Source organism: Pelobates fuscus, chromosome 3 (assembly GCF_036172605.1).
Source record: "Pelobates fuscus isolate aPelFus1 chromosome 3, aPelFus1.pri, whole genome shotgun sequence".
Taxonomy (NCBI): Eukaryota; Metazoa; Chordata; class Amphibia; order Anura; family Pelobatidae; genus Pelobates; species Pelobates fuscus.
In genome coordinates this window covers 222,134,261-222,158,353 of record NC_086319.1, presented here as the reverse complement: position 1 = coordinate 222,158,353, position 24,093 = coordinate 222,134,261, and the positions used below count along the sequence as shown (strand labels likewise).

Below are 24,093 nucleotides of genomic sequence, written 5' to 3'. Positions count from 1 at the left end.
GCAAACGTATACAAACATGATTGTTATACCTTGTCGAGATGGCCAAGCGTTTAGCATCACTAAGATAGGGTCTAAGACATGGTTTGCTAGGAGCTTGCGTTGTTACAGGTTATTATAATTGGCTAGTGAAACCTTAGAAGGATACAAGCTGTTATTGCCACTGGGAGACCAGGTCCTGTTGCAGAGAGTAGTGGGGCGCTTTTCACAGAATAGAATACATTAAAGGACCACTCTAGGCACCCAGACCACTTCAGCTTAATGAAGTGGTCTGGGTGCCAGGTCCTTCTAGGGTTAACCCATTTTTTCAGAAACATAGCAGTTTCAGAGAAACTGCTATGTTTATGAATGGGTTAAGCCTTCCCCCTATGTCCTCTAGTGGCTGTCTCATTGACAGCCACTAGAGGCGCTTGCGTGCTTCTCACTGTGATTTTCACAGTGAGAGCACGCCAGCGTCCATAGGAAAGCATTATGAATGCTTTCCTATGTGACCGGCTGAATGCGCGCGCAGCTCTTGCCGCGCGTGCGCATTCAGCCGACGGGGAGGAGAAGAGGAGGATCGGAGGAGGAGAGCAGGAGGAGATCTCTCCGCCCAGCGATGGAAAAAGGTAAGTTTTTACCCCTTTCCCCTTTCCAGAGCCGGGCGGGAGGGGGTCCCTGAGGGTGGGGGCACCCTCAGGGCACTCTAGTGCCAGGAAAACGAGTATGCTTTCCTGGCACTAGAGTGGTCCTTTAAAACAATTTAGCATGGTGTAGCTAAGGGCACAATATTCTGCAGGAGTCTAACTTTTTGCAGCCACATTATGATTTAATACTAATGGCGCCAGGCCACCATTCCATCCTGTCAAGTGGCTAGTGGGAGTAAAAGATTTAAGGATAGAGCTGCTACTTTGCAGTGGGAGGTTACATGGTCACTTCGGGGGCCTGAGGTCAGTTCATCATGGGTGCTGGATTGTGTGTATACTTTTTATTTAAACTGGTAAACAGTGTAACATTCTTCATTCTTCCACTGGGTATATTAGTACTTCGGCAATTCTGTGCTTCGGCAACTCGGCTATTCTGCAAATCTGAAATTTGGCACTTCGGCTAGTCGGACATTCGGCGCTTTGGGACTTCGGCACGGTTCGGCACTTCTGAAATTTGAAAGTATCCGAATATCCAAATTGCCTGAAATTCGGCTGAATTGACATTCGGAACGAAACGAATTGCACATAATCTAGTCTAGTAATGATTACATACATAATGAGGGGTACTGAAACCTCCTGAGAGTATGGCCAGGTGTATGCCACTTAGGAAGAATTGTGAGTAGATTAGCAGAGTGCTCTTATGTGGGCAGTATAAGGAATAGCAGATGTGTAAAATGATAAGTTGTGGGATAGCAGAATATACGCATACGCTTGTACCTGTATGGAATATAGCTTAACGCCAAGACGAGGGGTTGGAGGTGGACATGGTAGCCCACTGAGGACGCATGAAGCGTGTTGCAAAGGCCTAGTGAGGGCTTTGCGTAGGGACTATGCATACAATGCTGAGAGAAGGCCCAATTTGAGTCCTGAGGTACAGGGTGAACATGAAAAATGCTGAGTAACGGTTACCACGGCAACACTCAGGATCTCGCGAGTGTGAACTCTAGCTCTGGAGCTGTGTGCTATAGTTCACTCTCACCACTGGGACCACCAGGGATTTCCCACCGAACCACCAGGGATCAAGAAATGTATTTATTTATATTGAATTTTTTTTTTTTATAAAAAAGCCTCCCCTACCCTCCTCACCACACATTCACACAATGCCCCCCTACACACAGCCCCCATACACACATTGCCCCACATACACTGCCCCCCATAGACACATACACATTGCCCCCCACACACACAGCCCCCCTATACACACACACTGTCCCTATACACACATTGCCCCACATACACAGCCCCCAATACACACACAGCCCCCCATACACACATACAAGGCCTCCCCATACACAGCCCCCCATACACATACTGCCCTCCCATACACACATACACAGCCCCACACACACATACACTGCCCCCACACACACACACACACAGCCCCCATACACACACTGCCCCCCCCCAAACAGCCCCACACACATACACAGCCCCCCATACACACACTGCCCCCACACACATACACTGACCCACATACACACACCATACACATTCACACACTGACCCCTATACACACATAAACTGTCTCCCATACACATTAACACATTGCCCCCCACACACACACTGCCCCCCATACACACTGCCCACCCCCACACACATACACAGACCCCTATACACATATTGCCCTACACACCCTACACCTTTACACACTAAACCCCCCATACACACACACACACACTGAATCTTTCACACACACACACTGCCCCCACACACACACATACACTGCCTCCCATACACATTCACACATTGCCCCACCCCACACACACATACACAGCCCCCCCTCACACACACCACTGCTCCTATGCCCTACTACAGCCCCATATCCCAGCAGACCCCAGGTAAGTTGCCAAACTGTTCTTAAACGGTTTGACTACTTACTCTGGGAGGGGGTCTCGGCATTCCTGGCACCATAACCACTACACAGAGCTGTAGTGTTTATTGTGCATGGATTATTTCTTTAAATAATCTACAAGTCCCCCTCCCAAGATCAGGCTCTGGATCCGCCACTGCATTCAACAACATATAACAATATTGCTTTAACTGAATAACAAAAATTCTGAAAGGACTGAATATATTTAACACATGATTACTGAAATTGAGTGGAACATGTGGATGAATGCATTGTAGCATGTGTAGAACGTATGAGCGAACAAAGGTCGCCAAATGGGATTTAATTGAAACTAGTTTAGCATACAATGAGCGGCAAGATGTAGCTGAATGTGCAAGCGACTGTCGAATGACTGGAGCGAATTGGTTCGAATGCGAATGAGACAGTATTGAGTTCAGTCAGCAGAGTGAAGGCTGTGCAGGTGCGTGGAACTGATGTAAGCAGGGGTAAGTATGCATATGAATTACAGTGCTACAAGCCAAACGTGCAGCTCTATGCCAGAGGGCTGCGACCTGAAACTCACGGTTTGTAGTGCCATGGCTGAAAGGTGTTCCAGGGGAGCAGTCGGCAGAAAGTTTCGGCGGATGGGCTCACAGACCCAAAGGAGCTGAACCATGTGGTGGAAAGGAGCCTTACCAGTAAGCTGAGCGAGTGGTGGAACGTAAAGCCCGGGATGTAGACACCCCTCCACGATCGGGCATAGTGTAGTGTAGGGACCGGGGCTTGGCGGTGTTACAAGCTCTGGAGACTGGTAGCCTTGGGTGGTCTGTAGCTGGGAGTGCATGATTAGCGGTTCTAAGTGCGGGATAGCCGGCAGCAATGCAGAGGAGAAACGGAGGTCACAAGGTCAGCGGACCGGAACAGGAAGTAGATAGCTTCGGTCTGAACCTGGCATTAATGGCCCAGTGAGATGGGTGACCCGTGTTTTTTTTTTTTTAATTATTTATTTTTGTAGTGCATAAGCTTTATACATTCGCTTGAAAGGTACCCCAAAGGCAGTCCTCCAGCGCATTATATGACATTTAGACATAGAGGTACAGGATTGGACTTGCACATTTTTTTATAAAGTTGAGTTATGCGATATCCGATATCAATTGGCACTACTTAAACATATTCATAACATAAAATTAACTAAAATAAGCTAACTTGGCAACGCTTAACTTTTTGCTCGTGGGATAAGTGAGTAAGATGCTGTATCCAGCGTTATGATAATTATACGAGTAAACTATTGTGATTAATTCCGTTTGAAGAGTCGCTTAATGGGGTCACGAATCAATGTGAAACACAAGTTTTAGTGCAGGTTAGGCAGATTATGGGGTGAGTACAACAGTCACGATAGCTTTTTACATACGCCCTCTCAGAACTTTGCTCTTGAACATAGATTACCTTCAGCTATAGCTAACCAGGTAAAACGTATAGTATTACATTTGGAAAAGAGAGTGGATGCAGGCTTAGACATTAACAATCGGTCCCTAACAGTTAATAGTAGTTTGCCACATCATACGTTAGTTACATCATAAAGCTTAACGTTGCACTCTTATGGTATAATGTGAACACACTAAATCAACTAAATAAACAGGCCATGCAAACAAGTCTGATCTCAAGTTTAAACGGATGAGAGTCCTCATGTTTTCCCCCATTGTTATAGGCAAGTATTTTACTCCTGTGGAGACCAGGCTCCATGCTCGCATCGTAAGAGTCACAGCCGATTAAGACAGGAGAGAGTCTGCGGGATCTGTAAATGCTTGATGATGAGGCATCAGTCCCGTCCCTCAAGGAGGCAGCGAAAGTCATGGCACTTACTGGAGAGTCACTGGGGAGAGGACTGAGTCGGGTCTTCACTGTGTGTTCAGCCGACCCCCGCCACGGGTATCTCTGGGTTGGGCAGCCTAGTGGGGTATAGGATACCCCCTTCTGTAGCTCTCCGCCTGTGGTCCCCTACCGCATCTGCCTTCCCCGTTTTCCGGTCAGCGTCGCGGCCTGTAGCGTGGATTCTTCTGTGCTGGGGCACCTCACCCTGGGCATAAGCTGCCGGGGTCATTTGAGGGCGGGTGAATCGGGCGTGCTGGTGGATCCCGCTTCGGTGTTTGGTGTCCAGGTTGCCTTGCTTTGTGTCCCGCCGTGCTGGTTTGCGGCTTATTCTGGAGACTCGAGGGAGATTTTCTCCAATGCGGCGGCGGATTGCCGGGCGGATCCATTCCGCTATTGCCTGCATCGCCTGTTTGAAGAGCAGTCTCCGGGTGCGTAGTTGCAGCCATATGCTGGCTCTGAGGCATGTGTAGAACTCGAGTGTATGCTTGGGGGGTTCGGTGAGTGTATGCTTGGGGGGTTCGGTGAGTGCTCGCTTCGTTGTGGGCTGCTTCCGAGCCGCCATCTTTGTTGGGCCTTGCTCTCCCCTCTTTGCTCTGGGCTTTGTTGCTTGGTCAGCTGCTTTTTTGGGGGTAGTCGCCCCCAGCGAGGACCGGATATCCCCCGCCGGTCCAGAGGGGGGGGGTGGTAGGGCCGTGTTTAGTTGCCGCTTGTGAGGAGGTTCTGTGCCGGGAGATCGGCCGCTTCCCTCAGGCCTCAGGCTCCATTCTGGTATAGGCCGTGTGGCCGATTCAGACGCTGATATTGTTTTTCAACGCAGGACGGGCATAATTTTGATCCCCGTGAGGTCCTGGTACCTTTTTTGGGCGTCCTGTATAGGTGGCTTAGGCTGGGTAGCCATGAGGGTTGTTTTAACGCCTGCTGGTGCAGGAGCCCTCAGAATGTGCGTCCGGCCATTTTGGCTGCAGGCCCCGCCCCCGTGACCCGTGTTTTTATAGCCGGGTAACCCCTCCCACAATTACAGGCTACGCCTTCTATATATATATATACACATACACACACACATATATATATATATAAATGTAATAAATATATTCAACCATGACAGGTGCATTCGGTGCTGAGGTTGTTTGATCTGGGTTTTTACCTCTTGTCTCTGATAATAGTTTGTAGGACAACTACTTGTCTATTATTCCCATTCTACAAATGTAAAGCACTGCAGAGTTTGTTGGTGCTATAAAAAAATAATAATACACTAGCACATGGCTATCATTTTAGAGACACAATGCTTTTTTTTTTTTTATATATATTTTATTTTTTCTTAGTTTTTTGGTCTTGGAGATATTTCTCCATAGTTCAATAACCATAGTAAAACAATATCCTGTAAGTATCTTGTAACATATGCATAATGAATAAAGATATCAAATATAAGAGAAGAGAAGAAAGGAAAAGAAAGGAATAGAAAGAGAAGAAAAAAAAAAACAATAAAAAACTAATTGTCGCATCATCATATACAGCTAATACATTTTCAGTAACAATCGTGTTTGGCCTAGGTCACATATAGCCTTCATATAAATCAAAAGGAATAATGAGTATCCTCCTTTGGTGCCTATGTTAGTGCACTTATTCTATATCACAAGAATGACGTTCTCTTCTTTCTGAATCTCATTTCGTTTCTCAGTCTAACTTATCTATGTTAATTACATGCTACAGAGGGGAAAGAGAAAACAACCCTGGCCCTCCCGTACTTATCCTTCGTTATTCCTCGGCCCCCTCCTAACTTGCCTCCCCCTTTCTGGTCACTCGAAATAGCACTAGTTTTAAGTCTGACTTCTTCCCAGGAAATCTTTCCACGGTTGCCAAATTTCTTAGACACAATGCTTTTATACCACTAGGTGGCAATGGTGATACATCAATGCTTTATTTTAAGTCACTTGCAAATTAAAGTTTCTTTTATTGTATTTTTTCCAGTGGTTATCTGCTACAGAAGCACACAGACATAAAGACACAGTCATACAGAGGCATACAGTCATACAGAGACAAACTTACACAGACATACAGTCATACATGCAGTCACAGTTATATACTTACATCTCAGCTCTGTGATATAAGATCTCTTGGGAGCATATGGTCTGGCTCTGCGATCAGGGCCGGACTGGGGATACAAAGCAGCCCTGGTTTTCAGGCTCCCCCCTGCTGCCACCGGAACAGCCAGCTCCCCCCTGCTGCCACCGGAACAGCCAGCTCCCCCCTGCTGCCACCGGAACAGCCAGCTCCCCCCTGCAGCCGCTGGAACAGCCAGCCCCCCCCCTGCGGCCGCCGGTACAGCCAGCTGTCTGTCCGGCCCCAGGTGCCGACGGGACACCGGGAAATTTCCCGGTATCCCAGTGGGCCAGTGGGCGATCTGTGGAGTCCCAATTCAGCAGCCCAGCCCCATCTCCAGGCGCTAGCAGCACTGTGTACTATACAGTGAGCAGATATGATTTGATCCATATCCCAGCTCCATCGACACAGCCTGCAATATGAACCAGTGCCGGAATCTGGGTGCTGGAGCTTGGCCACGCCATATTAAGTGACCAGCAGAAGGATAGAGCTGTGTAATCCCCTCCAGCTAGTAACCCGGCCTCCTTACTCTATTGCCAGCCATTCTTCCTGTTTTTCTCATTGTCAGTTGGAACCCATATCTTTCCTATATGATATACTGTAATCATGATATTTGCATTTCAACAAGGTTAGAAAATTACCTATCTGGTTAAAAAAAAAATATATATTACTATTTGGGGACATTTGCAATGCAGTATACAGACATTATTCTCAAAATATAGCAAAGTCTAGTTTTCGCAATACAGTCTCCAAATCAGATTGAATTTGTTCCAAATTTTACCTTGCCCAGATACAAGCAGACGGCAGAAATCTGGATCTGAATGATGGCAATAAGGAACAGGCTTTGATTTAATTATGGATCGACTTATTTTTGAATAAGCTTTAATGATTTAATATTATCTGATACATTTTTAAAATATTTTTTTCAAAATATTAAAATACAGCTTTTATTTTAAAAATATTAAATCATATTAAAAGTTTACTCAACGATATTAAGTCATTTGAAAAGATTTACGTTTTTTGTTTGTTTGTTTTTTTTCCAAATTTTGGCTCAATTTAATGACTGACAAACTTCAAGCAGCCGAACCTGATAAATAGGTCAGCAGCTTGAGATAAAACCGTTGATAAATGTGTATCAGAAGCACATTTATCTGCCTTTTTAAATGACTAATCCTGACTTTTTCCAAAACTAAGACCCCCTTTGAAAGGAAATAGATTTCAGACTGTTTTTATTTCATTTAATACGATGAGGCAGCTGATGGTGATTCCAAAAAGTATTTAGCAGAGTGTTTTGGTTTTGAACAGGGGATCAAAACACTTTGCAAAAGATACTGGAACTGTGTGAAGCCCTAAGGTGTCTACTTTGAAGGGGACTAAGGCATCATTGTCCTATGTACAATGTTTCTTGTATCTTGTATCTTCTTCAATAAATGTCTCTATTTTTCATATTACATTGCTGGATACTTTCTGGACAGACCTCATATCTATATTTCTATTAATATATCTACCTATTTTTTTCATAGTGTATTTTGTTATTCATGTCAATATATATTATCAAATTAAACAATAAATATACACATATGAATATACAAATAAACACAAATACACACACACACACACACACATATATATATATATATATATGTATATATATATTGCATTCAGTCACTAAAATAAAATATATTTATTTAAATTATGTGATTTTATTAATTTTAGGGATATGCCTGACAACCCATACAGAAAGACCAGATAATTTAATTTGCAAGGCCTATAATTAACCCTGTAACTTTCCAAAACACCATAAAACCTGTACATGGGAGCAGTGTTGTACTCGTGCGTAACAGTATTATGACATTCACAGTTAAAAATGTCACGCAGAACTAAAAAAAAAACATTTTTTTAAATTTCTCCTACATTATTTTTAGACTTTATTCATATTCAATTATGTTTCATAAAATGAAACATTTTTTTTAATTTTACAAAAAGTGCAGATTTAAACAGAATTTTACACTTTTATAAATGAACCTGGTTACACCCCCTGGCTTTTTTTTTTTTTTTTTTTTTAATTCTTTATTTTATTTGTGCATGGAAAAACATAACTTAATTACATTGCCACAACAGCATGTATGCATAAACAATATGTCGTAGTGTTGCCATAGTGAGGCGTTCAGAGGTTTCTGCACCTTTTTTTTTATATATATGAACATTGCTTAACAGGTTGTTTGTTCTGTTCAGCTCAGCTGAATAAGAGGAATACAGGATTGACCATAAAACATGAATAAACAAAAACAATTTTAATGACCAGAAGAGTAGTTCTAGGTTTTAAATTATGTGACCGCTGTTGCCCTGTTTGACCAGGCGAGCGCGGTGTGTTTATCTGTGAATGTGAGCTAGGTTAATGCTAGCCTGGTACAGGATGGAGCCACGGTAGTTATATATCTTAAAACCGCTTTACCAGATAGGGAAGCGAGAAAGCATGTACTTTGCCCTGCCTTTCAGGGCGTGTAGGTTACGCTAAGGGCTTGAGGGAAGTGTTTCGATCCAGCATACTAACTATGCCGGTGATTAACGGTCAAGTTCTATGCTGAGGCTGTAGTGGGTCGAGGACATAGCAAGTGGGTGGGGGGGGTAGTCCCGTGGCTGGTTTGCTTGGGCACTACGTAAGGCCAAGAGGGACATGTTACCTCTATGTGCTATGCACCTTGCACGGTTCGGTAACTGAGAGTGGCGGGTCAACATCGAGCTATTTACAGAGATTGCCTAACAAAAGAGGTTACAACATACAATCTGTGTGTAGGCTTAATAGAGTTGTGAAACGGTGCCTTTTGAGTGGTTCTGCATGACTTAGGACCCTGAGTTCTCTGTGTGAGTGAGTGACTGCTTGGGGTTCACAGCCTGCGGTACCATCGCTGATTGTGGAATTACCTGTCTATGCGGCAGCGGTCTTGCTCCAAAACCATTGTGTCACGAGGATTATCTAGAGGCTGTCTTTCACATTAGGAGGCCTGTAAATTATGGACCGAAAAGTTAATATATGTACATGTAGCGGGGCGCAAAGCTTAAGTAGAGGTCTGTGAGAAGGTACTGTGAGTTCCACTAAGTTAACAGGCCAACATAACAAGCCTGATCCCTGGTAAACAGCCTAAGAGGTATCAGATATGCTGAGGAGTGGTCGGGAGAGAAGGCTCAAACATTAAACATATGCACCGTGGTGTCGGGTAGATTCTGAAAACAAAGCAAATAGCAATAATAAAACAAATTTCAAGAGAGAGTTCAAGTCTCTGGGCGTGCAATCAGTTACATTTCCCCAATAGCTTCAGGTGTCTCGTTTTGCAACCAGATAGGTAGGTATCCGAGGTGAAGGCCATAGATGTCGTTTAATCGATGTTCCAGGTGTGCTTTATGAGGTGGTCTCTGACTAGGACTGCGTTCGCATTAGACCACTCAGTCCAAAGGACCACAGCAAAGTGAGAGGTGATGAGCTTTAAGTCCATCTGTGGCCTCAACGTGAGTTCGTCGATATTGCTGTTTGGGGGGAGGTTCTCGGGACAAATGTCTAGGAGGTGGCCGGATTCCACGTATGGGAGTTGGAGGGCTTGTCAGGCTGCTGTATGGCGTCTTGAGGGAGGCCCCATGCCGCCAGGTGCTTTTTTGCCTCTGGTAGGTCAGTTATTAGATATGTGTCAGTCCCGTGCAGCACTTGTAGTTTGCGGGGTGGGCGCCATTGGTATTGTATGTTATGTGCGCGGAGTAAGGTGGTGAGTGGCCTGAGGGTTGCGCGCCATTGCATTGTTCCCCTAGATAAGTCCGTATAAAACGAAAGGGACATGTCCTCAAAGGCATATGGTGTGTTTCCCCTGGTGGCTGCCATTATTGCCATTTTATCTTGGCGTTTATGGAATTTAACGATGATGTCCCTGGGTGCTGCCTTTGGGGCTGTCGTGGGTTTGGGTAGACGGAATGCGCCGTCTATGCTTATGCCCTTGGCTTGTCTCGCAGGGAGAATCGTGCTTACCAGTCGTCGACTGAGATGAGGCATCTCGGCATCTGAGACTGAGTCCGCTACACCCCGAATCTTGAGGTTTTGGGCCCGCCGCGTGTCTTCCATTGCCGCCATTTTGTGCTCTGCTTGTATGTACTGCTGTCGTAGCGACATCCTTCTGGATAACGGTAAGTTGCTGTGTGTGGCTCATTGTATCTCGTTCGACGACATCCACACGGTCCGACAGGCCTTGGATGTCTCTCTTCATTTCCGCCAGGTCGGCCTGGATGCCCCGTCGGAGCTCCGCCAACAGTTCCCTCATCTCCACTTTCGTGACCGGTGTTGCATCCATCTGTGCCTTGGGCATTGTCGGCTGTTTCGAGGCAGGTAAGGCCACCTCTTCTTGGTCCGAGAATGGGTCGTCAGAATTTGTGAAGTCGTCCACATAGCCAGTGTAGTCCGCCATGTTGGGCTCCAGGGCTCCCTGCGCTCTCCGCCACAGGTCCCCAATGCTTGCGCCCGGGCGTGTTCCGTCCGATTTAAGTGTTTTGCTCTTCTTCCCCATGCTGTATAGGGTGTTGGGGCTATCTGCTTGTTTCGAGCGATTTTGGGGGGTGATATATCGTAGTTTTGTGGATATAAGCTTGTAAAAACACGGAGCTCGCTGGAGTTGCGACCGATCTGTTCGGCTGTTGGCTCCGCCCCCCTCACACCCCCTGGCTTTTAAGCAGATAACTGGTCCTGTGACTTCCAGGTTTGGTTAGTTCAGTGGAGCAAAAATCAAGAGGCAGCAATTGCCCAGAGCATTGCTTTGCAAAGACCTCTGAAAGAGCTGCACTGGGAAGTCTGTGATTGCACAGCAGTTGCGTAACTACCGGGGGGTGGGGGGACCGACGGAAAAGTGTCAGAACTTCTGGGAGGAATTTAGTACAAGTCACTTCCTCCCAGCTTATCAACGAGCTGCGCGGGAAAGGGCGAGAGGGGAGAACAAGAGGAGGGAGAGCCTGGACCTGACTGCCTTCAGGCCTTCAGATCCAGCCAGATGCCAATGTACCTCAGGGATGCCACCCACTGCACCAAAAAGGAATGAAAATTATGTAAGCAGGGAATTGCTAAAAATCTGTAAATTGTAAACTTTGTGTGTATGTCTGTGTGTGTATGCGTTATCTGTGTGTAAATGTGTGTCTGTATATTTCTGTCATTGTGCATTTGTGTGTGCATAAGTCAGTGTGTATTTGTGTGTCATTTATGCATGTGTTCTGAGTGTTTGTGTGCCAGTGTGTGTATCTATGTGTGTATAAGTCAGTGTGTATCTGTGTGTGTATGGGTCAGTGTGTATATGTGTATGTGTCGGTGTGTTTTTCAGTGTGTATATGCGGGGCAGCAGTGGCGTACATACTGTGGTCGCAGGGGTCACAGCTGCGACCGGGCCCATCACTCCAGGGGACCCGGTCATTCTGCGGACCCCTGCGACCAGGTACCCGATGGGAGTCAGAGTGGGAACTCTGACTCCCATCAATCTGCGCCACCACTGGAACCCAGGGAAAGTCACCCTCCTGCACCTAAAAGGTAGGAAACAGAAGGGTGACTTAAACATTGTGTGTGTGTTTGATTGTGTGTGTATGTATGGGGCATAATTGTAATGACATCCATGCTTGGCCCCTTTTTGACAGTGTTATGAAAGGGAAGGAGCATAGTCGTTTTCACAACAATGGTGTCAGGAATATATGTTTGTATTCCTGACACTATAGGGTTCCTTTTATCAAATTAAAGGAACATTCTGGTCACCATAACAACTTCATCTTAATGAAAATGCTATGATGCAAGGAGGCCCCTGGGCGCTCTCTTTCCTTTAAGTGGTGAAACCGCTCTCAAATTGTTTACCCCCAAAGGCTTCCTCCAGCTCCAGATCTCCAGGTCGCTCAGTGGTATTCAGCTTCTTAAACTGAGTGTCAGGAAGTGCTGATTGACGTCAGGCAATGTTTTACGTTTTTATGAATGAAGAGCTACTGATTGGCTAGAGGGTCAGCTGGCACTCTAAGCCAATCAGCGGCAACCGTATGCAGCGGCCCTCTGTGTTTCCTGACACTCCGTAAATAAAAGTGAACACATTAACATTGGTATTTTTTTACCTGGGGAGGTGAGAAGGTCCAAAGTTTCCATGCCAGGCCCAGGTACCAACGCCTTATGATGTGGTGTCCAGAATGAAGTGCTACAATCTCATTTTCTTCTCCTTCATTTGACACTGTCTTCTTTTTCTTCTGAGGCTTCATCTGCTCCTTTACCTTTCTGCTACTTTCTGCTTATTTTGCGCCCTTCTGCTCCTTTCTCTTTCTGATCCCTTTCTACTCCTTGCTGACCCCTCTTGCTCCTTGCAGATCCTTCCTGCTCCTTGCTGACCCCTCTTGCTCCTTGCAGACCCTTCCTACTCCTTGGTGACCCCTCCCGCTCCTTGCAGACCATCCCTACCCCTTCCTGCTGCCCCTTCCTACTCCTTGCTGCCCCCTCCTGCCCCTTGCAGACCCTTTCTACTCCTTGTTGACCCCTCCTGCTTCTTGCTGACCCATCCTGCTTCTTGCTGACCCCTCCTGCTCCTTGCTGCCCCTTCCTGTTCCTTGCTGCCCCTTCCTGTTCCTTGCTGCCCCTTCCTGTTCCTTGCTGCCCCTTTCTGTTCCTTGCTGCCCCTTCCTGCTCCTTGCAGACCGTTCCTGCTTCTTGCTGCCTCTTCCTACTCCTTGCTGACCCCTCTTGCTCCTTAAAGACCCCTCTTGCTCCTTGCAGACCCCTCCTGCTCTTTGAAGACCCTTCCTGCTCCTTGCTGCCTGTTCCTACTCATTGCTGACCCCTCTTGCTCCTTGCAGAACCTTTCTGCTCCTTCTAATTTGCCTTCCTCTATGCTGTCTCCCATCCCCCATACCTCACTTACCTGCTCCCCAGCGGTTTCAGTCATGAGCGAGAGGCAGGGATAAGCTGTAGTTTCCTGCCTTTCAATATTGACAGCACCCCTTACTGGCCGGCGCCTATTGCAGTGTATTCTCACACAAACCAAAAATAACAGCACAAGCTGAAAAATCCAGGGGGGGCAAGTGCCCCCTCTTGCCCCACCCTGCGGACGCCCATGTGTATGTGTGTGTCTGTATGTATGTATCTTTGTATGTGTGTACCTGTCTGTGTCTGTGTGTGTTTATGTGTGCCTGTCTATTTGTATGTATGTGTCTTTGTATGTATGTGTGTCTTGTGTGTCTGTGTGTGTGTGTGTATGTATGTGTGTGTGTGTATGTGTGTCTTGTATGTATGTGTACCTGTCTGTTTGTATGTATGTGTGTGTGTGTCGGTCTGTATGTATGTGTACCTGTCTGTTTGTATGTATGTGTCTTTGTGTGTGTGTGTGTCGGTCTGTATGTGTGCATATGTATGTATGTATGTGTGCCTCTCTGTTTGTATGTGTGTGTGTGTCGTGTGTGTTGTGTGTGTCTGTATGTGTGTGTGTCTCTATGTATATATGTGTGTGTGTGTGTGTGTGTCTGTCGGGGGGCCCACGGATCAGTTTCGCACCAGGGCCCCATGGATTGTGTGTGCGCCACTGCGGGGAAGTGTATGTGCATACATCTCAGAAATCAAACGCCAACTCTACATACAAACACATTCAAACACAAACACTAAACACAAGTACACCATTGCTTTCAAATTGCAACAGCACATACAAATATAAAACTGAATTCAAATGCCAACACTACACACTAATACATATATACACTCAAACAGAGAAAAGGGAGTGTTTACATTGCTGCCTAGAAACACTTTTAGTGGCAGTCACTCAGACGGCCAATATAGGTGCTTTTCGGGTCAGTGCTGCACAGTGAACATTCCTCATAGAGATGCATTGATTCAATGCAACTCTATGAGGAGATGCTGATTGGCACAGAGCAGTGTTATGTTTTGGGAAAGCATTGGATTGGCTGAGATCATCATAATTGAAACTAACCTTTTTCATAGAGGAACAAGTGGGGCTGGGGGACTAAATGGTGTTTTACACCTATAGTGTCAAAGTACACATTTGTATTCCTATACTATACTATACTATAGTATTTTTTTCTATTGCATTAAAAAGTGTTTATTCATTTTTAATGCTCTTTATTGATAAAAAGTATAGTGTTTACAGGTTCTGAGTTAGCCTTACAACTAGGGTGCAAAATTTTGTTTTGCCCAAGGCGACCGTAGCTCTGGTTATGCCACTGTTGGAGGGTCACAGAAAGTGGCAGCACACAAGAAAACTGCAACTTTTGCAAACTGCTTTTAGATATACCCCCAATAAAAAATAAACAGATAAATAAATACATGCATGGTTTTCATTTGGGGTATATCTACTAAATATTGGTGTTGTGTGTATATTTGGGCAATGGAATGCCCCTTTAAATCTTTACCTTCAACCTCACAAAATGCCAAATAATAACAAACATAAACTCCTGATACGACTATTAGGAATTAAAAAGACTGATTGATTAGTCTCACAGCCCTCCCAACTGGATCACTAACCTTTCCCCAAACAACTGCACTCCCCTGCTGCATGTCCGCCACACAAATTGAATCAGGTGCTTTCCTGCTAATGATCATCCACTCTCCTCAGTCAGGAAATCAGTCTTGGACTACATAATAAAGGAAAATTCCAGCGAGAGACAAGTTTCCATCTTTGTCCTTCTTGCGGATGCTGTATTAGTTTAGTCCATGCAGGTGATACAACATAATTTCAAGTGGCCCATTGAAATGGAATATATAGGACATGCAGCTTTGTCTATCAGCCACTACCTCCTACTGGCTCATCCCTTCTGGATCACCTACACACTCCCCACAGTATCACCAAAATAATTCCAGACGCAACAAATATGAACATGGACTGCTGAGGGAAGAACTATTTTAGTGTACCATTTTTCTACCCCCATATAAGTCACTGGAGTCTTAAAGGATTATTCCAAGCACCATAACCACTTAAATTATTTGAAGTGGTTATGGTTTGTATAGAGTTTGTATATGCAGTGTTTTGCTATGAAATGCTGCACATTTGGAGTTTAACTACACTGATTCTGGGGGTGTCACTCCATCTCTTGCAGCATCATTGGGGTGTCAGCCTGCAAAGAGATAGCTAATGTCAATTCAGTGCATTGCTGGTGGAATTTGACCTATATACAAGGGTGTGAATCAGCTGTTTTGCGCGAACCTGTTTCTAGAATGTAATACGTTCGCAGAGCCAGCATACTGATGTGTTGTGTCCTTGGCTTGTGACCGAGGACTGACACATGGTAATGGCAGATTGTTTGGGGGCATGTGGCACTAGCAGGCTTTTTCGAGCCACATGTGGCTGTTTGGCATGACATACAAATGTTGTGGATTTACCAAGCTTATGCATTTACATTTCAGTGGCACGATATACCTAATTTATGTATTTATTGCTTCATTGCCATGATATACCAAGTTTGCAGTGGAGCTGTAATCCTGAGACTGAATATCTCCACCAAAATCTTCTTGAGCTGGAACAAATCGCTGCTTAGTGAATATAGCACACACTGGATGACACACAGTTCTGGGAGTACAACTCTTTTTATTAAGCCAAACTCTGCCTTTTATGCACAGACCCCAGCATCAGGTCTCCATACAATACATACAATCCCCGCCCAGGAGTCTCTGTGTCTGGAAGATAATTGAGTCAAGGACTGGTAAGTTAATTATCTCCCAGATACAGAGAGCCGAACAAACCAAACACAAAAATACCCCAAAATATTGCTAAAACACCCAGGAACCCTACATGTCATAGATCCCTGGATCACTCTTGACCGAGTGCCAAAGTTGTCCAAATAGTGGCTGGATCCATAAGGAATTGTCCAATCGCCACCAGGGTAAAGTTTTGACTGGATGCACACTTGGGTGAAGCCTAAAATAGTCCCAGAACAAAGGTGGTCTTGGCCGGTCAAATATTTGGAGTTCCTGTGGTCAAATAAATGGGTGCTTTCCCTGGCTCTCAGGGAGTGATTGTTCCTCATAGTCCATAGAACCTTACCTCCATTTAGTGCTCTCCTGGCATGTCTGTAAGTGGGGCAAAACAAAAAGACAAATAGACCGGGAACCGCGTGGTTAAGTGGCAGAATAGAGTTCCATGAAGTTCACGGCCAACTACCACTCTTTATATTCGGGAGACAAAATAGCTGCCACCTGCCAGCGTGCTTTCGGTAATACGTTTGGTTGTGGGAAGGTACCAAGCCAGGGGAAACAGTTTGTTCTGGGAAATCAAAGGGGACTACGGGCAAACAAACAGGGATAAGACAGGGTTCACAACAAAGTTTATGTATTTATTACTCATTGACATAATATACTAAGTTTATGCATTTACTCCTTGTTGGTATGATATACCAAGTTTAGACATTTACTCCTCGTTGGCATGATATACCAAGTTTAGGCATTTAATGCTCATTGGCATGATATACCAAGTTTAGGCATTTACTGCACATTGGCTTGAAATACAAGATTTATCCATTTAATGCATTCCCTTGCCAGGGTGTTTTTGCTCCAGGATATGTGTGACTGCGTCGATGTACTTGTGTGTGTGCGTGCATGACTGGGGGTGGGGATGGAGTTTTGAACCCAGGCAGCAATGTCAATGTGTTCTGTGGAGTTGGAAACATATGAAAAGTCAGAACTTGTGACTAAAATTCTTGAATCCCACTATTGCCTATATATGAATACAGGTAAGGGCTGGCCATAGTAATAAATAGTAATTCTAGATAAATAGTTCTGGGGAGCCAAGCAATTGCCCACCCCATTGGCATCAAGTATGGATTGATAGGGTTATCAATAGAATGAGGGTAGACATGCCTTTGTACATCCTCTGCCTCCACTCAAGAACAATGGGTGGGGGCTTGAATATAGTGCAAGTTGTGAGTGGGGGGTAATGATAAGAGGCCAAACATGCTAATTTTGACCCGTTGTGTCTGGTCATCCAATAAATAAGCCCCAAATTGTATAATTTGGACCAGGGGCATTCATACATTAGTGGTTAAAATCTGTATCTGTTTTGGCCATTACGAACCCTGGCGGAAATTGAAAAGTGTGCCCTTATGAAAGGAGCTGTAGTGATGCTGCACTCTTACAATCAAGACTGGGCCCGGGGTGCAGTTAATGCTCATGGTGTTTAAACTGACCTTTAAGCTAATGACTGCCACTCATCACAATAAAAATGTGAACTGAATTCTATATCTGGGAGATCAGCTTAATGCATACAAAACAATCCTAGATTTGTTTTTCTCACTAAATAATGATCAAACAACATGTGAGACTCTAGCATGTTGCTAATATGTTCTAGCTGCAGAAAATTTACAAACAAACTGCTGTTTAAGAACTCCCATAGTTACGCTTTTATCTGTTGAAGTCTTTGTCAGTCGACAGAGAAGGAGATTAGCTAACAATCCAGGCAAGTAAAGCAAGACATTCCACTCAGTCAGTCCTCTCACCTGCACTTTACAGACACAACAGAAGGAAGCCTGAAAGATGGAGAAACTTATACTGCTCTATTTTCTTCTTGGAGTAATAGGACCTGGTAAGATTTTTTTATAACTTAAATTGTTAACTGGAGATTTAGTTGCTTATTTTTTATTTTCGAAAAATTATTTGAAAGAGCTGTGGTTTTGAAACAGGTCAGCATTTTGTGCAATCATTCTCTGCACACCATGGCAATAGTTTTGAATAGAATGTGAGAGGTTTATTCGTTAAATTGTGATTTATGGTAAATTAAAAGCTGATTTATGGTAATTTTTGCTTAAAATAGCTTATTTGGCAAAATTATCCAGCTCTGCCATAATAATAACTTGGCAGTTTTAGCTGAAATTTAGCAATTTAATTTTTAACTGACTACAGTTCAGTGACTTGTGAATTATCTTCAAATGTATGGATGCATCACTGTGTCTGAAAATATAGCTAAACCCTGTTAATGTTATTTGTGCCTCTCTCCTAATTTCTGAAATTAGGGTAATGATAAATTGTAGTTCCAGCAACTGGAAGAGTTCAAAGACTTTGTTTTGTAAAGTAAAATTCACTAAACAATATTCACTAAAGTGAGAATTGTTGGAAATTCAAAGTGAATTTTAAAAAGGCTGTTTTGGTTTTAAATTTGAATTTAATTTTCATTGTCACTTTAGTTAATACCCATGACAGGGTTATTCACTACAATGAGAATTCAAAGAGAATTTCTGTACTCCAAGTTCACTACATTAGACTTAATTTTGGAATGCATTATGGATGAATAATCCTATACATTTATATATCATCTAAAATATTATCAAGCACTCTAAGGGTATAAAACCAGGGCGGTATTAAGACAAAGTTTGGCCTGGTCATTTAAAAACATAGTAGCTCAATAGGAGGGGGCGAGATTAGAGAGGTGTCACAGTGGCGGAACTGCCACCGGTGCAGTTGCACTGGGGTTACCACATGGGCATGTGTGATCAGAGGCCTGGTTGTGCACTGTAGCTCAATAACAGTCCTTCATTCAAACACTGCTCAGTGCTAAATACAACCCCAAAAGGATGGGGAAATTGTAGATCCCCAGCTAGCAAAGCATTATGGGAGTTGTATGACAGATGGGGGTCTATCTTTTGACCATCCTTGCGAGGAGGGGGGGGGGCAAAAAAATTTCTTGCACTAATCTCTCTACGTTAGTTCTTCCACTGTTGTCATCACCAGTGACACACCCTCCAAAGTACAGTGCAAGCAAATGTAATGTCATGCTTCTGCATTTTCTGGTAACCTGACCTTGGTGTTAACTTAAGTGGGCAAAACAAGGACAAGGTTGGCTCATGGTGTTGTGTGTACATAGGGAGCCTGCTTGTGGTTTTGCATGTGTGAGGTAGGATGCCTGTGGTGTTGTGTGTGTGAGGAGGCTGCTTGAAGTGTTGTGTTTAGGAGCAATCTGTGTTTGGGGTTGTGCAAGAGGAGAGTGAGTGTGGGGGGGTGTTAGGCTTATTGTGGAGCTGTAGGGATGTTTGCTGTGGAGAAAGTTGCAGTTCGTGTAATGTGTGTATAGGGGGGTTATAGTTTATCTGTGTGGAGGGTTACTAGGGGGTAGAGGCTGTAATGTGGATGTGGGATAGGTGTTGGAGTTCTGTAGTGTATGTATGGGGTGATATGGACTGTAGCGTGTGTGGTACAAGGACTGAAGGGCTGGCGGTATATTTTAGCTTGTTGGGCCAGGAGGAAAGGCACTCTGTCTGCAGTCAAAGCAGGAGCAGACAGCTACTTCCAGCAGGCACTGGAAGTATCAGAGAGTTGCTTTGGTACAGCAATGTTCTGATATTGAAGCCAGAGCATGGAACTTGGGTGCCGACTGGACATTCAATCTCACCCTCCCTGGCATTAGTAGGGGCTGGACGGATCAAGGAATTGTTTGATCATCCCACAGGCAGTGGAGTGCCCTATTGAGAATCTGCCCTGTAGTGGGTGGCCATGGATGTATGTACCAATTGCCTGGTACATACATCTATATATCTACTATATGAGGTCCTGATTATACTGTTTGTTGAAATGCATAATTAAACAGACACTCCAGCCTGAAGATACATATTTCAAAGTGGAATGGTCACCATGTCACAGTTCCTTGCCCTTAGGTAGTTGGCTATACCATAGATTTCATATAGTAGTAAAATATACCAGATACGTAGCATATATAAGATTCTACATCTGTAATTTGTTCTATGGCAGATTAATCTGATAATTTATCCACTAATATTATACCCATAACTCACAAGTACTATTAGACTCCTGATTAGTAATAATCTACACTAGTTACATGCTTAGGACAGTGCTTGGTGATGGTGATCAGTGCTTAATGGCCTTGTTGCTATTTACTGGGGAATTCATTCTAAAGTGACTTCAGTGACCTCACAGAAAATTGCCTGCACAGAGTCTGAAAGGAGATTCTACTGATAAGAGAATATAAAGGCTTTTAAGTTAAACAAAGGAACACAATTTACATAATTATAATGCTAATAATCATACCCCTCTGGCAAATAAAAAAAAACCCTACAAATAAAATGCCCCTAATGTGTCAACCATTTTATTAAACATTATTTGAAATCCTTAGATGTTTTATTTTTAATTTTTTTACAGCTGTCCTTCAGGCCAGACGTTCCTTTTTCCCATTAGCCTTCTTTTTCTAGACTCACCAACCTTTCCTTCTCCTCTTTTTAGTTCAAACACCCCATTTCTCTTAGCTTGTATGCTCTACTTCAACTCCTTTTCAAAAGGTAAACGTTTGTGTGCTTAAGGCATTTTGGAATAACATAATTTTTTTTAAATATACTGATGGAAACATAATGATATCCTTATTTTAATGCTGGTCCACTAACTGCCTAAAAAGAGATGCAAACACTACTTATATAACAGATTTGAAGGCATGCAAGTGAATTTTCATAATGTTCCATATCTTCTCTCCCTAGTTGTCAGCAAATTATAAAAAAAAAATGAAAAATTATAAAGATATATTGAAATTTGAACAAAAAATGATAGCATGAGCAAATAGAATAGCTAAGTTCTAAAAGTTAGGTCAAGGCAACGGACACTGTACTTTGTTGGAGTACCCGTGTTTTGTTATATTTCCTCAAGCAACATATTAAAATCTGAAATCTGAAGCATTAAAGTTACTTATACGTATATATTATTGTAAGCACGCTGGTTTTATATACTCAGAAATTCCACAAGAATTTAGCAAAAGTGGAAGACATTTACAATATTAGGCCAAAATAGCTGAGTTCGAAAAGTAGCCCAGGCATTTCATTTTCCAATTCGACTGATATGGCAAATGGCAATTTCCTTGTTAATTCTCAATGATTCATTGTTTAGTGAATTAACTCAGCCATCATCCCGAACCTCATTGTAGAGTCCTGACTAGCTGAACAGTACTAGGTTTTGCCTCATGTTAAAAATCACAGTCTAATGGTTTGCTCTACACATACCTTTGATTGTAGTAGGAGGAAGAGTACGTGAATGAAACAAAACCCTTCATTGCTATGTTGGCTGGTATATTTGTGTTTGAGCTGACTTATTACAGCCATAGTCATCAACCTGTCTACTCCTTGAATTCCTTTTGTTCATCCAGTTGCTATCTGAAACCAGTTCTTAAGTGTGTTGATGTTCGAATAGGCAAATCTTACTGTGGAAAAACAAATTTGTATACCTGGCTCGCACTATATGTCTCACACGCTATCTTTTGCTCTTCCTTCTCAATTCTTCGTCACATACCAAGTCCTGCCGCAATTCACCACTCTCTTGTTTCTATCTGCCTTCCTCCTAAAACGGGAAGTGTTGAAAATTGGAAAATTTAGGACAAAATAGCTCAAATGGAAAATAACCAAATTAGAGATTTTAATTTAATGTTAAAGGCCAGAGAGACACCATAACAATTTAATATCAACAAAGTTGTTATGGTGTCTGGAGGTCCTTAGAGCTGTCTTACCTTATGGGGTTATCGATTTTCAAACAGTTTTAGCTCCAAAAGTCCTTTTTATGATACTAGCCCATTCAACTTCTTTTTAGTCCTCCTTCCCACCAACATCAAAATGGACTAATTCCCTATCACCAGTCAGCTGATACTCTCAGCATATCACTGGCCACCCATAGAGTTTAATGCTTTAGAAAGCTACAGATGAGATGAACTCTTTCATGGTAGCGCAATTTTTATCAATTCCAAGTCTAGTGAATAACCACATGAGTTTTAGATGCCCATTTTTCTTTCTTCCCACTATTGCTATCCTTCTGTCTCTTTGATCATAGCTGGGAAGTAGCCCTCTTTTTCTTTTTTGGGCACATTTACAAGCTGTTAAGATGAATATAGATTTGTATTCCTAGCACTATAGTATCCATTTAAACTGCATTACCTAGTAATAGTATCTCACTTAATGTGTCCATGAAATGTTCTGCACAGGGTAGTCCTGTGTAAGGCTGTTGGGTCTTCTAAAGGCCAAGCATAAATTTGTATTACAGTGAACACAACATACCTGTAAGAAGCCCCATATAAAATGTCCACTCCTATGACATCTGCTCTGTTCTATATTCTGGTTTGGTATTTTAGCATGTTTCATTCTAGATCCCTAGACCATGATATGTCTATAAAGTTTGACAATATCTATTATTGTGCCTTTTTCCATATAACATTATATAACTTTCTTTACAAAGACCTAACAATTTCTCTAATAAATAGACAAAAAACACCTTATTAAACCACAGTGGCCCGTAGGTCACTGAGGTTTGTGATCTGTGTAAATATCTGTGTGCATATCTGATTGGTCCAGGTGTAATAAAGGCCATTTTTCTCTTGTTTTGTTACTGATACATCTAATATTAACCTCCCCCTTCATAAATCCTAAAACTCAGTAACCTATGGGCCACTGTAGTTTAATAAGGTGTTTTTTTTCCTATTGATACTTTAAGGGTTAATCAGTACCGTGTAGCCTCTGGGTCAGGTTTTACATAACCCACAGGTTCCTTTTCACTATACACAGTTAAAAATTTCGCTAATGACTTGCCATAGGGTTGGTACATCTTTATGTTGTAGTAAGATCAATGCATGCTCAGGCCTATCCTTAGGATTTAATAGTGACATAAATATTACATACAACATGCCATTTTGACATTTCCTGATTTACTTCATCTTTATCTTACTTTCCCTCATTGTGTGCGTTCGACTTAGTTGCCTTCCTACAGAGCTCATAAAAATGTATATATTGATCTGTCCTTCATAGCCCTCATCTATTTCTGTTAGGTGACAAAACATTTGTAGATTGGTGCAATAGGCCAAGCCATGTCTAAACTGGCAGTAACTTAGAAGAGAGAAAGTAGTCCTGACATTGATCAATGGGGAATTGTTTTATGCAATTCCCCATTGATATTTTGTAAGTGCATATGTGATATGGTTTATTGGCCTCTCCTATTGAGAACATTTATTGCTGCTTATTACAATTTTTTGTCTGAGTGTTTTTTTTTCTTTTCACAAAGGGTCTATTCACAAAATACTGAATTTTGTCCAGATGGACAAAATTCAGAGATAACAATCGATTTCCGACCCGATTGGGAATTCTCATACTTATTATTTATAATTCTGGTCAGACTGCGATCAACCCAACCGAATGTGCACCATTTGGCTAGATTAATTTGGTGTCAACTTTAAAATCCGTTCTTTTTTTCAACTATACTTGATAGAAAGCATAGAGTTACGACAATTACAAAAAACACTGATTTTAAAGAAAAGCAAGCAAACGATAATCAGTACTATCAGTAATATTTGCCCACTTCCACTGCTAGCAGACAGCAGGCAAATAGTTAGCAAATAGCTAAAAAGCCTATAGAGGTCTACATTACTTCTATATTAATATAGGGAAGTGTAACAACTCCCCTGTGCCCTAGCAGTAATACTGCTTGTGTGAAGCATAGCTACTAGATGGTGAGCTGTCTGCATTAATAAAACTAGCGATGGGGCAGCTTTTGCTATCCAGTTTCTAAAATGAACCAATCCAATGGAAAGGGGCCAAACACAGACTAAATTTCAATAATGGGGTCAGTGACCGGTCCACCCTCCTGCTGCAGCCCTAATA

General features: G+C 43.1%; 1 protein-coding gene across 1 annotated transcript in view; it reads left to right on the top strand.

Moving 5' to 3' along the window:
- The first annotated feature begins 17,932 nt into the window (after positions 1-17,932).
- CDHR3 (cadherin related family member 3) overlaps positions 17,933-24,093 on the top strand; it is a 64,081-nt gene continuing 57,920 nt past the window's right edge. The window contains exon 1 of the mRNA XM_063445434.1: positions 17,933-18,050. Within this exon, the coding sequence (XP_063301504.1) occupies positions 18,002-18,050 (49 nt within the window). The 5' untranslated portion in view covers positions 17,933-18,001. The remainder of the gene's footprint in view (positions 18,051-24,093) is intronic.